At 45.7% G+C, this 15,287-nt stretch overlaps 3 protein-coding genes across 14 annotated transcripts in view; 2 read left to right on the forward strand and 1 right to left on the reverse strand.

Moving 5' to 3' along the window:
- LOC116658005 (60S ribosomal protein L29-like) overlaps window positions 1-15,287 on the forward strand; it is an 801,314-nt gene that overhangs the window by 430,707 nt on the left and 355,320 nt on the right. The gene's annotated exons all lie outside the window — the stretch shown is intronic.
- Window positions 3,063-7,929, forward strand: TP53INP2 (tumor protein p53 inducible nuclear protein 2). 2 transcript variants are annotated; one of them, XM_032462185.1, is made up of 3 exons: window positions 3,063-3,215; window positions 3,642-3,930; window positions 4,506-7,929. In XM_032462185.1, the coding sequence occupies exons 1-3, from the start codon at window positions 3,092-3,094 to the stop codon at window positions 4,756-4,758; spliced, it is 666 nt and encodes a 221-aa protein (XP_032318076.1). In that variant the 5' UTR covers window positions 3,063-3,091; the 3' UTR covers window positions 4,759-7,929. The 2 variants fall into 2 exon arrangements, with proteins under 2 accessions (XP_032318076.1, XP_032318077.1); XM_032462186.1 differs by having other exon boundaries at window positions 3,762-3,930.
- The window catches only part of NCOA6 (nuclear receptor coactivator 6), an 86,632-nt gene continuing 79,845 nt past the window's right edge, over window positions 8,501-15,287 (reverse strand). For 10 of the 11 annotated variants that reach the window (XM_032462155.1, XM_032462152.1, XM_032462151.1 and 7 more), the window contains one exon: window positions 8,501-9,620. In XM_032462155.1, the coding sequence (XP_032318046.1) occupies window positions 9,577-9,620 (44 nt within the window). In that variant the 3' untranslated portion in view covers window positions 8,501-9,576. The other variant, XM_032462149.1, reaches the window with a different exon arrangement.

Below are 15,287 nucleotides of genomic sequence, written 5' to 3' on the forward strand. Positions count from 1 at the left end.
CCAGATCGTTAGGGGCAGCGCCAGATGGTGGTGGAATCCCCTCCCTCTGGCTCCAGGCTCTGCAACCATGGGACTAACGTAATAACATCCTCCTAATCCCTGACATGTGTGCAGCGACTTAGCTGATGTCACTCCCAGCCCTTAAACGAGGGGTCTTAGACCCCATTTCATGGAAGGGGAAACTAAGGCCCAGAGAGGGGAAGTGGCTTACTTGAGGTCATGTAGCCAATTAAGAGTTGTGCCTACCTAGTGAGTGGCAGATGCCTTAGCCATGGACACATACCTAGTAGGAGCTCATTACAAGTAACAAGTTACATACCCTCCTTTCACTGGACCAGGAGTCCCATCCCAGCCTGGGCTTTGCTCAAGGGTGGGTTGGGGAGATGTGGCTTGGGGCTCAAGGGCTATTCCAGGCACAGCTGCTATAGTTATTAAAGGGAATGGTTCTCCCTAGAGCAGAGCTGGGAATGTGAGAACCAGGAAGCTGGCAGAGCTGGGAAAGAAAAATCCTGGGAGCCTCCCCCAAGTGGTTATGAGAGGGGACGGGCACTGGCTGGCTGGTACTGCTGTCACTTCTGGCTCTGTCACTGACTTGCTGTGTGACCTCAGGCAGGGGGCTTCCCTGCTCCAAGCCTCCTTTTCCTCAGTGTTTGTAATTTGAGGAGGTCCAGACTCTGGTACACAGTGGGTGCAATGGTAAATGCATGATGAATCTTGGTGCCAGGAACCCCTTTTATAGCTGGACAAACAGGCTCTGAGAATCAGTGACTTGTTCAAGGTCTGACTCTTATCTGACTTCCTCGTCTCCCCTGCATCATTATATTTTTGGGGATAGCTAACTGAGGGGTTCCTGACTCTGTACACTCTAAACTGGATGCTCAGTGATCTGGGGCTAGGCCTGCTCTGCCACCATCTAGCTGTGTCTTTGGATAGACTTATGTTCTCAGATCCTCAGGTTGTAAAATGGGCTATGTGAATATCATGGTCCCTGAAACATCTCTTAACTTCCTTTTAATTTTCTCAGTGAAGCAGCAGATCCTTGGATAGAGGGTGTGCCTCACCAAGGCCCCAATCTTCCCTTCCTTCAGAAGGGGCCAAACTCTCTGAATTTTTGTTAACTGAGTCACTAACTCCCTATGGTTACAGATGGGCTGGGATATGTGGCTTGTGCTGGGCAGGCACTAGTTGGGGGTGGCCCAAACTTTCATAATCCCTGAAGATATCCCACCAGGGAAGCCAGCACCCAGGGAGCAGCACTTCCTTCTGGATTCCACTGTGGGTCAGCAAATGTGGAAATACTCTCAGGGTAAAGAGCTTAGGTGACAAGCATACTCAGGGAATGGGAGCAGTAGCAACAACCATAGAAATACTCCAGGTGGGTTAGCAGTCTCCGGGGAATGGAAATGTGGACATGACCCCACAGGGTGTTCTATAGGAAGTGTGGAAATATCCTTAGAGGTGACAAGTGGCTCAGTAGCAAAACTTGGCTATCTTTGGGGACCGATGTGGAGAGGGGGCCTGGCCAGCAGCCCTAGCTCAGGTCTAGTCCTGAGGTGGGCCTGGTGTTTCCTTTCCTAAAGCAGGGGATCTCTTTCCTCATCTTCGCCCAGGGAAGGACAGATTGAGGGCTTGAGTCCTGGTCCAACCCTCAGTCCTCATCCTAAGGGCTCCTGGGGTCTGATAGCTCCCTCCCTCCATCATCACCTCCCACTGACCTGCTGTCTGCCTGGGGCCAGGCAACCTGATCTAGCCAGGGATGCTGCCTTTGAGCAGGAGCTTGTGAAGGGGGGGTGGGGTGGGGGGGACTGTGGGAATAGGATCTTCATCTGAGAGACAGTTGAGGCGTGTGTGATCACATGGTGAGATGGTAGCTGTTCTGTGGGATTTCTGCTAGCTAGCACTTTTCAAGCCACACAGGCTCAGTATTGGTTCTTAGTCTCTAGGGTAAAGGACTGCTGTTTAGGAGATCATGATGAAAACCAAGGTTCTTCTTATTAGAAAAATACACATGGACCATGGTCCCAGGCCACTAAGTTAAATATGCCTAATCCAGACAGACACCCAGCAAAGGCAATGGAATATATAGTGATCTGGAATCTGACTGCATGGGTTAGAATCCTACCTCTGTCTTACTAGCTGTGAGATTTTGGGAAAATTATCTTGCCTCTCTGAGCCTCAGTTTCTTCACCTGTAAAAGAGGGGAAATAATTATACCCACTTCCTAGAGCTGTGAGGATTACATGAGGTAATATAGGTAAAGTGCTTAGTATAGTACTTGGCACATGAATGTTAGCTACATGATGATGATAAATAATCACAATATTGGGCAATTTCTTCCTTGCTTGGAGAACTTCTGTTTACCCTCGAACAGGGGGTAACAGGTTTACATCCAGGTTGGATGTCCAATACTCTGGAGACCTTCTCTGACAGAGTCTGGTCATATATATCACTTCTTCCATGTCCCTGGAGCATGTAATAATATTAGTAATAACTAGGTGATTATTGAATGCTTACTCTGTACCCAGGTCCTGTTCTCAGCACTTTTGTTTAGCTCATTTAATTCTTATGAGAACCCAGAAGAGGATACTATTATTAGCTCACTTCATTCTTATAAGGAGAGGAGGATACTATTATTTGTGCGTGTGTGTGTGTGTGTGTGTGTACTTTTTTAATATATATTTTTATTTAAGTATAATCAGTTTACAATGTTGTGTCAATTTCTGGTGTATAGCACAATGCTTCAGTCATACATGAACATACATATATTTGCCTATTATTATTGCCATTTGGTAGATGAGAATATTAAAGCACAGGTAAATTAAATAACTTCCTAAGGTCATACAGAAAAGAGAAAAGCCTGAAAGTAGACTGACCTACCAGAAAACACACACACACACAGAGCAAAGCTTTCCTGCACATCCTTATTGTACTCTTCTCACTGCCCTAGGGGTGGGGGATGGAGGGGGGGTGGTGGTATCCCCTGGCAGGAGTGGCGGTAGACCAGTCTGTGGTGGCTCTGACTTCTCTCTACACCTCCCAGGTTCTTGCACTGCCATAGGGCACCCCACCCAGGCCTCCTCACGCCCCTACCATGTTCCAGCGTCTCACTAGCCTCTTCTTCAGCACCCCGGTGCCCCCCGAGGACCCCGACTACCCCCAAGCCTTTGTCTCCGAGGAGGATGAAGTGGATGGCTGGCTCATCATCGACCTGCCAGGTAAGGCCTGAGTTGGGAGCTAAGACTGACTCCTGGGTCTTTGAAGTCATCATTAGGACAAGTGGCTGAGCAGCCAAGAAGGGAGATGCTAGGAGACTGAGGAGTTCCCTCAGGAAAAGTTCCCTCACTTTTCCCAGGTTTACTGGGTAAAGTGGCGGTGAGGCAGTGACATTGGAGGTGGGGTAACAGGGTCCCATCCCCTGCAAGCCAGGGCCATATCCTGTTGGTAACTGTTGGAGCTCACACCTCACGCACCCTAGGGCAGCAGGTTGAAGCTGTGGGTGCTGTGTGGGTGCGGCGGGCAGCACTTTGGGTCTGACTAACGATGCCTTTTCTCTCCCTGCCCCGCTGTGTCCGATGTGTGTGTGTGTGTCCCTCCTTGCTTTGCCCTCTCCTCTGCATGGCTCCCCCTCCTGTACCTCGCAGACAGCTTCATCGCTCCACCCAGCCCCGGGGCCGCTCCTTCCCCCATGGGCCGCCCTCCGCCTGCGCCCTCCTTGATGGATGAGAGCTGGTTTGTTACCCCTCCCGCCTGTTTTACTGCAGAGGGGCCCGGACTCGGGCCTGCGCGCCTCCAGAGCAGCCCTCTGGAAGACCTCCTCATTGAGCACCCCAGCATGTCCGTTTACGTCACCGGCAGCACCATAGTGCTGGAACCTGGGCCCCCTCCCCCGCACCCTGATGCTGCCCTGCCTGACGAAGACCTTAGTGATAGGTGAGCAGGCTGTGGGCAGAGTCTGGAGGCCTTGAGAGTGGTATCTTGGAGGCTAGGGTACTGCTTTGGGAAGTGAGCCCTAGAGCCCTCCTGGCACTGCTGGGGCTTGCCTTTGGGGCAAGGGACAGGGCCCATGGACCAGAAGGGAGCGAGGCCTGAGGGTAAAGAGGAGGGGATTTGAGAGAGGGAGACTCTTGGCTTCGTGGCCTGGGTCAGGCTTGAAAGAAAAAGTTTAGAGGCTTGGGACCAGTAGAGGCTGGAGGGGCAAGGCTGGAGTACTGAGGCAGGTTGGGGTAGGGTTCAAGAGGCTCATACAGAATGCCAGGGCTGAACTGAAAGTTGGAGCCGAGCCTTCCCTGGGGCCTGGTTTACCTGTCATAGGGGCTAGAACCGAGGAGGCATCCCTAGGTTGGCTTAGAGGAAGGGCTGGTACCCACAAGAAGGGCACTTGGCGCTCCTCTGTGGGGACATCATGCCAGGGCGAGGGTGCCCGCACAGGGTGGGAGGTGCCAGCGCTCCCTTCCGTGTCCCCCACCCTCTTGTCCAGCCCTGACCTGCTTGCTCTGTCCCCGCAGGGAGTTGGCGCCTGCTCGCCGTGAGCCCCGGGCCCTGCACCATGCTGCTGCCCCGCTGCCAGCGCGGGCGGTACTGCTGGAGAAGCCTGGCCAGGTGCGGCGGTTGCAGCGGGCCCGGCAGCGGGCCGAGCGCCACGCGCTGAGCGCCAAGGTGGTGCAACGGCAGAACCGTGCCCGTGAGTGCCGTCCGCGCCGGCCCAAACACCAGGGCAGCTTTGTGTACCAGCCGTGCCAGCGCCAGTTCAACTACTAAGCCGCCGGCCATGCCACAAACCGCTCGCCGACTCCTGACTCCTATCCAGCGCCTATGCCGCAGCCAGTGTGCTGTTCGAGGGTCGCCTGCAGCCCACTTTGGGCTGAACACTACAACCTTCCTCCTTCTTCAGTATGCGAGGTTGGGTGATAGCCTCTCTCTCTCTCTCCCCTGGACTCCATTTTCCCATCTCTGATCCTCTAATCCACCTCCAAACCTCTTCCCTGCCCTTCGCCCTCCCATGTTCTGGCCCCCATGCTCAGCATCTAATCCTCCATCTCCCCCACCACTGACACTCCATCTTTCCTTCTCTGGTCCCCATCCCAATCTCTGCACTGACATTCTCCTCCATCGCTGCCCTCCACTCTTCTACTTCTAGTCCAGTCTTATTTCTGACAGTCTCTTTTTTCCCGTCCGAGATCTGGCTCATTCCCTACCTTCAATTCCCACTTTATAAGCCTCATCCTATCTCATGTTTGGCACTATGTTCACTCCTGCTCCCTTATTACTCATTCCTAGTAATTCTCCCACTGATACTAAAGCATTCTGCCTTTTCTCTCCCCCTTCCCTCTCCTCTGGGGGCTGGGCTCCTTGGAGTTGCTTAGGAATGGAAAGGTAAAGTATGTGAAAAGGACTGTGAGATGTGAGTTAGAGGGAGAAGGTGGAGGGAATCTAGGAAAAGAGGCAACCTATTGGAAACGTAGACAGGACAGACAGGTTGAGAAGCTGTACGGAACAGGGCACCATGGGGGCTGGCACTGTGCTTGCTCAGAGAGGCTAAGCCCTGCTCTCAAGAGCCTGGAAACTGCTCCCACTTCCCTTTCCTATAATCTCAGATCCCAAACCTCTTCTTGAAATCAGCCCCTCTGCAGGCCCCTGTATCTGAAGGGCTTAGTTAGAACCTTGCTGCCCTATCCCCAACATGTCAACCCAGGACTAAAGGCTGGGCAAGGCCCTACCATCCTGGACATCTGTTCACATGCCCAAGGTGCTAGAACTAGCTTAGGGGAGATGAAGGCCAGAGGGATTCTAGACAGGGGAAGGACACACCCCAGAATAAGAATGCAGAGGAATGGTGCTGGGGAGGACAAGCTGTGGGGTGAAACCATTCCAAGACTGACAGCTCAGTCTTCATCTTGCCTCTGGCCTTGTATTTCACACTCTGCCCAGGATGGCTAATAAACACTCCTGGGTAGGAGGCCAGGAGCCCCGCTGCCCCAATTCCCAAATAGTCCCTTACCAGATTCAGGGCCTTTAGGAAGCCTCTCTTCATTTTCTGTCCCAGGGCTCTTTTCCTTTCTAGTCTGCTGGGGAGAAACAGGTACCCTATGGTGCCCTTTCCCTTCCCTTCTCCTCCAGTAAGTAACAGAAGGTGGGAACCTGAATTCCTAGGTGAGGCAAAGGGGACAGGGCAGCCAGCTTTCCCCTTCTCATGGTGGGATTGAATTTTGGGCTCAGACACCAGCAAAAGCCTCTTGGGATGCCCCGAGTTGCTTCCCTTTCCCTCTAACTGTCCTTTTCAAGTGTGTGCTCTTTTTTCTGAAACTTTTAAGATTTCCTGTTACATACTAATGTAAGTCTTCCCCCTCACTCCAATTTCTAGGTTTCTAGGCCTCACAGCCAACCTGAGGTCTGGAGAAAGCTTTGCAATTCCATGAGGGCAAAGGCAGCTGCCCTCCCTGACCCCATAACCCTAAGCCCCGTGTCAGGTGTGTAGATAAGGTAGTGGGTAGCCCCATGGATGCTGGGATAGGGACAGAGGAAGCCCTGTTGGGGTCTCCTATCCAAGGGAGTAAGCCAAATTTATACTAAAAGCAGATCAAAGTCCCCAAGCCAGTCCACAAGGGCCCCAGTAGTTGACAGCCTTGCTCTGACAGCCTTGCTCCTCTCCCCAAGGTTCTCCTTCAGTTACAACCTAGTCCTTTTTATTCCAGCTAATTCTTGGTTACTTCACAGCCAGCTTAGGGTCTTCAGCACTTCCAAGAGCTGAAACTCCTTCCAACTCTTCCTTCCTACTCCTTCACTACCAGCTGGAGCCTGGGTTAAGTTCTAGGCAGTGCTCATGATCCTTCCAGAGGAGGAAGAGTGAGTTATAGGGCATTTGGCTCAAATTTCAAAAGGCCCCTATCCTACTCATATTTCTGGAGGCTCTTGTAGTTCTAGAACCCTCCAACATCATCACCCGGCTGGTTGCAAGGCTCGTATGTTTTCATACTTTCTTATAGATTCTGTAGCATTTGAGTGTGGCAATATTTTAATTGTGTATAGATTTCTATGACGCTACACTACTCAGTCTCCTGCTAGTCTGACTCCTGAAGCATCACACCTCATCATACTGTATTGACTGTGTATGTGCCTTTCACCTTGAGTATGCTTCAGGATTTTTTTTTTTAACCACAGAACTTGAATACATGAGGGAACCAGAATTCACAAAGTCCTATGCAACATTAGACAGGCGGGGGTTAGAGAGTCTGTCTTGACTGATGTTTCCCTGGAGAAGTTTGTTCCAGGTTGTGAGTATTAATTAATGTCAATACTACCAGCACTTTGCCAAAACTGAGTATTTCAGAGGGACCCCTGTTGCTAGAGTGAGTCCCAGTTACATCAAAAGACAACTTCCAGTAACCCCCTCAATACACGAGTGCTCTCTTCAAGCTGGGTGTCATTTTCAGCCTTTGCCAATCTGGCCCCAGCAGGGTAGCACATGTGTATGAATGGAGTTTGCTGCTGTTTTGGAGTATGCCTGCTCCTTGGCCCCCACCTGGAACCCCGATTAATTTGCTCTGACTCATAATATTAGGTGCAATAAGGACACCACGAGAGCTCTTGGATGACTCCTAAGATCTATGTGGCTTTATGTGAGGGGACTGAATGCAGACATACCATACATAGCCCCTTTTATCTTCCCTCTTGCCCTGCCACTTGGTTCCAAATGGAACCAAGCTGGCTGTATCCCTCTTGGGTGTTTTGTTGTTGTTGTTGATACTGGCTGAAATGAGACTCTGGTTGACCATGTTGTGACATGCTGACAGACTCAAGGACACAACACCTCAGCCTGGTCAAGTGGCACGTCTGTGTATGTGTGTAACAGGATTCTGACTGTTAGACTGTAATGTTATTCCTCTATGGGAGAAAAAAAATTAATATAAAGAAAAACAAATAAAAATCTATTTAAAGCACATTATGCTTTTTTTCCTGAGTACAGCTGAAGTAGGAGAAGCACTTTGTAATCTCAAACACAGTACTGGCATAGGGTATTATTATTAGGCTGGCTTTGGTTCTGGTTGTTTGTGTCACACAGGGAAGGTAGAGGGTAGATATGCTTGCTGGCAACAGAGCCAGACAATGTGGGGTCTGACTCATAAATGAGAGAATCCTTATAATGCAAGACACATTTTAAAAAATGAGAATAAGCATGAGAATCACTGATTCATCCTTTTGGTCTCAGGCATTGGGTTATGGAACAACTACAGGGGAAGGGATGGAGTGTCTAAGCTGTAGGAGACACAGCAGAAGGCTGAGGCCAAGACCAAGATAAGGACAGGACCCCAAGCACTAAAGTCCCCTAAAGGTTGGGGGTAGGGTAGGGGCAGAAGCAGCTGAATTGGAGACCACCATTTTTAAGGTAAGAATAGAGCCAGGAAAGGGAAAAACCTAGGCATGTTGATGAGAAGTCACCCCAAGCCAGATGCGGATGAGAAACAGGGCAGCCAAAGAATGGAACATAGATATCTCTGAAGCATACAACACAAAATGACCACTTTTATTTGGGAACTACCCCATCTAACCGTGGAGATGGACTGAAGGTGGAGACATGACCTAAACTGGGCTAGATTCTTGATGCTGTTACAGAGAATCTTGCTGGTCAGTATGGGCTTATCTCTTGGCTGGAGGAGTTGTAAACACAGCTGTTATGGAGCAATCCATCATATGTATGGAGAAGCGACGAATGAAGTAGAGAAAAAGTGCCATCTGGGTTGCTGATGGCTTCCTGTCTTTAGAAAATCTTGGGTGGCCTTTGATCCTAAGTTAATTCTGTTATTTGCAACCAAAAGAAATTTGACCAATGTATATCAAAGTGCTGGTACAGTGCTGAAAAGGGCCAGTGTCTTCCAAGCCCAGAATGAGTTGAGTGAACAAGTATGTGCATTTTCCTCAACTTGCCAGGTAGTCATCTCAGGTGCAGTAAGGACAAGATGGGATTCTAATTCATAAAGAAGGCTGTTTCTGTTCATTTATGGTCCAGAGAAAGAGCTTGCTATCCCAACAATCCTTTACCAATAACATACATTTATGTTCTAGGACAATGACATTTATTTAACACATTCAGTATTTCACATTGTACAAATCCTTAGATTCTCTTTATTCACTGGTCCATTTCTACAACAAATACATCCAAAACACTATATAATAAAATTATTTACAACATTTCCAAATGAGAAGATTCCTTTTGCCCCACTACTGCTATTCACACACAGTACTTCCACAGCACAATACATTATTAGAAGATCTAAAAATGCTCACCCTGTACTCTAGGCTGCTTAGGAAATGTGAAAACTAATAACATAATCGCATTAGCTCCTCTCAATACATGGCAACATTTTAGAAACCTTGATCTTCATCTTGCAACACCAAAAGGGTTCAACAACTCTGCTTTCCCCATTGCACTTTATAAAACAGGTTGCAGGGACTAGGAAAAGGACCACATTATTAAAAATGACTAACTGTACAGAAATGAATTTTAAAAAGTCACAGCTCAAAATTGCTTTTTGTAAAATTCACACACATTTACAAATATCAAGTCGCCGTCCAGCTTGTTTACTTGGATTTTCTTCGCTTGGATTGCACCACACTGGTTATGTCTGTGGGGGGGAAAGGAAGGACATGTTTAGCTGAGGCAAACAGTGCCTTTTAGGCAGTCCACAAGAACCACGGCTGACCTAAGTGGAACCGTTCTGGACTCTGAATCAGTTTAAGGGCCTCAAGAGAGGGTCTCAGACTTCTTGGCCTTATACACTAGGGCCTGGCGATAGGGGAAATGTGATACAGGTGGTAGGAGGTGAAGAAACATACATTGCTGGAAGAAGCGCCAGTGTGGGGAGAGCTTCCTTAGCTGGGCAATTAACTCCACAATCTCCATTACTGGTTCCCTTCATTCAAGGAAATCATGGACAGACTGACAGTGATTTTGGTCATAAATCAGTAAGTGATGCTCCAAGCAAGTGAATAAATTATGCCAGAGTGTAAGAGGCAGTCTCTAGATTGATCCCCTTTGGAGCCAAGCCATTGTTCTGCAGTAAGGAACTCTTTTTGCCATGCTATAGTCAAAGTCTCTAAATAACAAGACATGACCTCTGGTCAGGAAGCAACTACTATGGCCTAGCCAGGTAATTATCAAGGCTGTGGATACACCTGTGTATGTATGGAAGGCATGGAAGCAACTCAGAGCAAGCCACAGGCTGCTCTGAGCCTAGGTAAGCCTGAGGGCTTCATGGAAGAGGTGAGAACTGAATATATCAGTGACAGGGCAACACTGACATAAAGGGGAAGGAGTGTGTTTTAATTCTTTAACTTTTTCTCGTATTATTCATGTCTTCAACCAATTTAATCTCATCCTATATTTAAACCATCTTTCTCAAAAACGTTTTCAACACAAAATTCTTCTACAGCAGGGTGCAATGAATAGCCTGAAGCTCTTCAACTGTAAACATTTCTTTAAAATCTCATATTGATTTTAAAAATTCACCTTCATTCTTCATGCTGCTCCATAATAGATATTTTAGATTTAAAATGAAAACAATGTTTAAGAATTATTTTCCATCAAGGACAAAAAAGTGCTTTCTGTTTAGCATATTAATGTGTAAGATGAATCAGATTTATCCATTTCTAGAAACTGGGCTGAATTTTCTGATGCTACATTCATGTTAGGTTCAGTATTCTAAGCAATTTTTCTTCTCTCTTGTAGTGTATCATATTTTGAGAACCCACACTCAGAAATGCAGATGCAAAAGCAAAAATTTTACAGCTCTGTTAGCTATAGTAATTGCTAAGAAGTGAGGCTTGGATGACTTTCCCAAAGGTGGCCTGTGCAGTGATTTCAGGCTTCTGTTGGTGGAAATTTCAATACATACATCTTCTTGCTGGGAGATCATGATGCTTGTACCAGGTGGGTAGACTCAGTTTCTCTGATTTACTCATTAGTCTTCTGCTAATCAGAGGACAGTTAACCTGATAGGATGTTGATAATGGCGTTCTTTATTTTAATTCCATGTAAATAAACTGAGTCTCATATAGCTCACAACTCTCCAAAATCAACTATGTCCAACTTTCAAGCTTCATTTTCACTGTAGCAAATTTGTCATTTGCAGTAAAAACATACAGAGTTTTGTCTTGACCGAGTGTTCATCCTTAGAAAAATATGTTAATTAGGTCAACTTTGGGAACTTCTTCTTTGTTATGAAATGACAGATCAAGTGGTGTGTCTGAAAAACACACATGTGGCTGGGAAAAGTGGTAAGGAGGAGGGGGATAAGCAACCTCAGGCCTGCTCCTCCCCCGTTCCTTCCTTGCTTGTTCCCATCTGTCACTGCTCCGAAGCACCCAGTGATCTGGCAGCTGCCTCAGCTTCTGAGGATGAATTAATGAGTGGGGCCATGAGTAAACAAGTGATCTGTGCTAGAAACTGCAAAAAAAAAAAAAAACCTGAAAATACTTTGACATACTGGGGCGACGGGTGGCAGTGGTGGCATAGGGTGTACTTTTGTATTTCTATGAAGAAAAAAACTGATTTTGAAGTCTCTATCAACTTCCCTGAATAAATCTAGCCAATCTGGGTCATAGAGCAAAGTTACTTTTGATATTTTTATAAATCTGAGAAGAGGAAGAGTCTTTTTCATTTTTTGTGGTTCAATTTTATACTCCCTCCAAAATGTTACCACCTTTACCATTCCACTAAACACAGTAAGAGAATCTAGAGGCGAACTCTTTAAGGTTAGGAATTCTAGGGAAGTAATGTAGCGGGTGAAGGTACATTCAGGATGTGCATAAAGCCTGCTCCTTAAGGCTGCCTAATTTATCTGACTGCATAATCCCACTTCCAAGCCCCCACAATCAATACCATACTGGCAAAAAAAAAAAAAAAAAAAGTATTGTTGAAAACTTATCAGTTTTCTTAACCATCAAGGATTTTACAAATTAGTCTTCACAGAAATACAAAGAGTCCAAAGACTAACAGTGTAGTTACACCATCTATATTCACATTTTAGAATCAACTATATGGTAAAGGTCAGGGTCAATAACAGTCTTTTAGGTGGCTGTCTATATATGTCCTTGTGGAACATTTAAACTTGTAATTTGATAAGGGCATTTTTTAAGCCTGGTTGCTTCATTTTGACTTTAAGCAAATTTGGCCAAATCTACAGTACAAGGCTCTATTAAACCATCTAGTATGTGAGATTTACCTTCCAAGAAGTGTTAGAAGTTGACCTTGACCTTGCTTACTTCATTATGCTTTTTACTGTACTCCTCCTAGCCAAGATTTCTACTTAACTGTCAAAAAAAAAAATTCTGGAAATTTCCCTTCAAAATTTGTATGGCTGGTTTCTAAGTGATGCTACGAGAGTGCAGTTTCACGCAGTTACTGTTCAGGGTTTCTTCCCATGAGATATATCTAATTATGCTCATTCTACAATAGTAATACTTCAGTTTTAACTGTATCTGTATACTCTGTGTTTTTAGATTGTTGCTTCTCAAGTCACTGGCTGTAGATAGGGTAGAGCTATCAACCCATTCTGCTCTCAGAGGCATCTTAGGGCACCCCACGGACACCCACAGCTGCTGGTGATTACAGGTTGCTCTGAACCTTCATGTTATTAGCATATTTTCCCTGGTTTCAAACTTGTACATTGAACTTCATGTTTTTAACTACTGATCCTTTTACCCAGTTGAAAACATAAAACTACTATGAACAGAAGAGTAAATAATGACAAGAGAAACTAGAAAAATCATTTCTGTGTTAATGGGGAACTCATCATGCAGGAAGCAGAATTACTCATTTGCATATTTGTAAACAACATATCTGATCAAGTGCAATTTTAAAAACAAGTTCACTGATTTGTGGGAGCCAATTTTTGTGTCTGTAATTAAAAGTGGCAGCAGAGTGGGGATTGAGGGGGGAACCCAACCAACTAAAAACAACAGATTAAAGAGTGACCTTTCAACCATGTGGGCCTCCCTGGACTTGCCCAGAAATCATCCGTCCCACCTGCTCCAATCTGGTAGTTTAGTAGGCCTTGGCCAGCATGACGTAAGCAACCTGTTCTCACAGCAGGAGCATGATTAATATCACTGGTTCTCCAGGAGTAAAACAAGTAACTAATACTTCTCATTATAAACTACTCATAATATTTCTCAGCTTTCAAGATTCTCAAGAAAAACAAACTGATTTTGATTTTGTTTGTGATTATATGACCAGACTCTTATAAGTACAAAAAGGCAGAACTCTTTTCACTTCAAAACTTTAAGTACTCATGCTGCAGGAAGATGTTTCAGCACTATATATTTCTACAAGCTTGAGACAAATAAATTTTAGAAACCAGCTTGATATTTTATGATACTCCCTGGGTTTGGGTTCAAATACAATCACAGAAAGGGGTTCATTTTTGGATACAACATAGGAGGCCAAATAATATGCACATTTATTTTTTAATTTGGATCCAAGAGCTCTAACAGTTAAAAATCAAAAGAGCTATAGCACTGATTTCTGATTTTAAAAGTAACTTACCCTAGCAGTGTTAAAAGAATGAGCCTGAGGGCCTGAGGCTGATGTGGCGATCTAGATGTGACTATGATTCTTGGGGTTTGGCCAGAACTCTGCCATCCTCTATGGTGACACCTACCCAGTACTCCTCTGTGTAAAATCACAAAGGCCTCTCCTAAGCCAGCTGCTAAGCCTCAAAGCATGGATAGGGCAGGCATTCCAACATGATTACATGATTACCATCACCTTGGGACAATGTCCAGTTTAAGTGAACAAGACAGTTCTTAAACTCCCTTCTAAAACAGGTTCCAGCTTTCCATCTTTTCTTGGCTGGCAGTTATGTACAGAGTAGCTATAATTTGGGCACCTATTCTTAACTGTCCCAGCTGCTAGATTAATTCTTTAAATGCACTGTAAATGGCACCTTTAGTGTCCTGAGGCTCTGGGTTTAGGTAAGGTTTCCAAAAATCTGTGTGTGACATCTCTAAAGGTCAAAACTTTTTTTTCCTGCTTTAAAGATAATTACATATCAATTCTACAGCCCATTAGACCCTGATCCTTTGGGAAAAAGAATACATAGAATTGAAGGGAAGTAGATTTCCCCACAGAACTCAAGGAAATTTTCCCTTTTATGCTTCCTTTCAAACAAGTTTCTGCCTAGGAGATGATTCCCTAGGAAGAAGAAGAATTGGTCCAATTTCTGCATCCAAAGTGGAGACACCTAAGAGGACCCTGCCTGTGGTGTACATGATATGTCTAGGGAGGAAAGAAGGGCCCTCCCAACTTCTACCCTCACACTCTGGCAGGTTGAGGCAAGGTGACTTCTATATCTCTGCTTTATCTGTACATGATCTGCAGGCCTGTGGCCTACTCCCAGGAACTCTTGTGAAGCATAATGAAATTCCTGCCCAGAAACATAACCTGCCAACAACAGCTCAGTTCTCAGGTCAGTGTCTGGTGTCTAGTGTTAGTGCATCACAACCTGCCCTGGTCTTCAAGCTGTTATACCTATGGTACGTGACTGTTTCTCAGCATCCCTACTGATATCAGGCATTTGGCCAGCATCCCAGCTCTTGTCCAACCAGAGCTACTCAAGCTCAGCGCATTTCCTGAGAGAATGATACCCTCCCTCAGATCTGGGCCTCTGCATATACTATACCTTTTGCCTGGATGCCTCCTCATTCTTCAGGTCTCAGCTTAAACATCATTTTCTCCAGAAAGCCTTCACTGACTTGACAGAGGAACAAAGCATCCTGGCTATATGCTCCAACAGTATCATGTAATTTTGCTATCATAAAGAGCATATCATATTAGAATCTCGATTTCTGGCTAGCATATAATTGATGTGATGAAGACAAGAGATTCTGTTTTTTCACTATTCTATCCTCAGAGCCTGGCATGTAGTAAGTACCTAATATATGGTTGATAGATGATTATCAATTTAGTAATTACTGATTGTACACCTCTTTGTATCAGGCACCATGGTAGGCACCAGGAATACAATGGTGAGCAAAACCAGACATCTCCAGCCCTAACAGAGTATGTATATTAATTACCTATCACATAAATAGACATAAAGTTACAACTGTGGTATTATAAAAGAGAAGAACATGGTGCTGTGATTCCTCATAGCAGTGACAACTGAGCTAAGTAGGAAGAGTAGGAAGTTAATGAGAAGAAAGGAAGAGAGAATACTGCCTACAACAGGTGTACCATATACCCAGGCTTGTGATGAAATGAATGAAGATAGCATGTTTGAGTTGCTGAGAAG

Source organism: Camelus ferus, chromosome 19 (assembly GCF_009834535.1).
Source record: "Camelus ferus isolate YT-003-E chromosome 19, BCGSAC_Cfer_1.0, whole genome shotgun sequence".
Taxonomy (NCBI): domain Eukaryota; kingdom Metazoa; phylum Chordata; class Mammalia; order Artiodactyla; family Camelidae; genus Camelus; species Camelus ferus.

What these genes read in the sequence shown, in the direction of transcription:
- TP53INP2 (XM_032462185.1), top strand. Translation starts at nt 3,092, where the DNA reads ATGTTCCAGCGTCTCACTAGCCTCTTCTTCAGCACCCCGGTGCCCCCC. An exon ending in GCTCATCATCGACCTGCCAG is followed by an intron (nt 3,216 to 3,641) that starts GTAAGGCCTGAG and finishes TGTACCTCGCAG; the next exon opens with ACAGCTTCATCGCTCCACCC. An exon ending in GACGAAGACCTTAGTGATAG is followed by an intron (nt 3,931 to 4,505) that starts GTGAGCAGGCTG and finishes CTGTCCCCGCAG; the next exon opens with GGAGTTGGCGCCTGCTCGCC.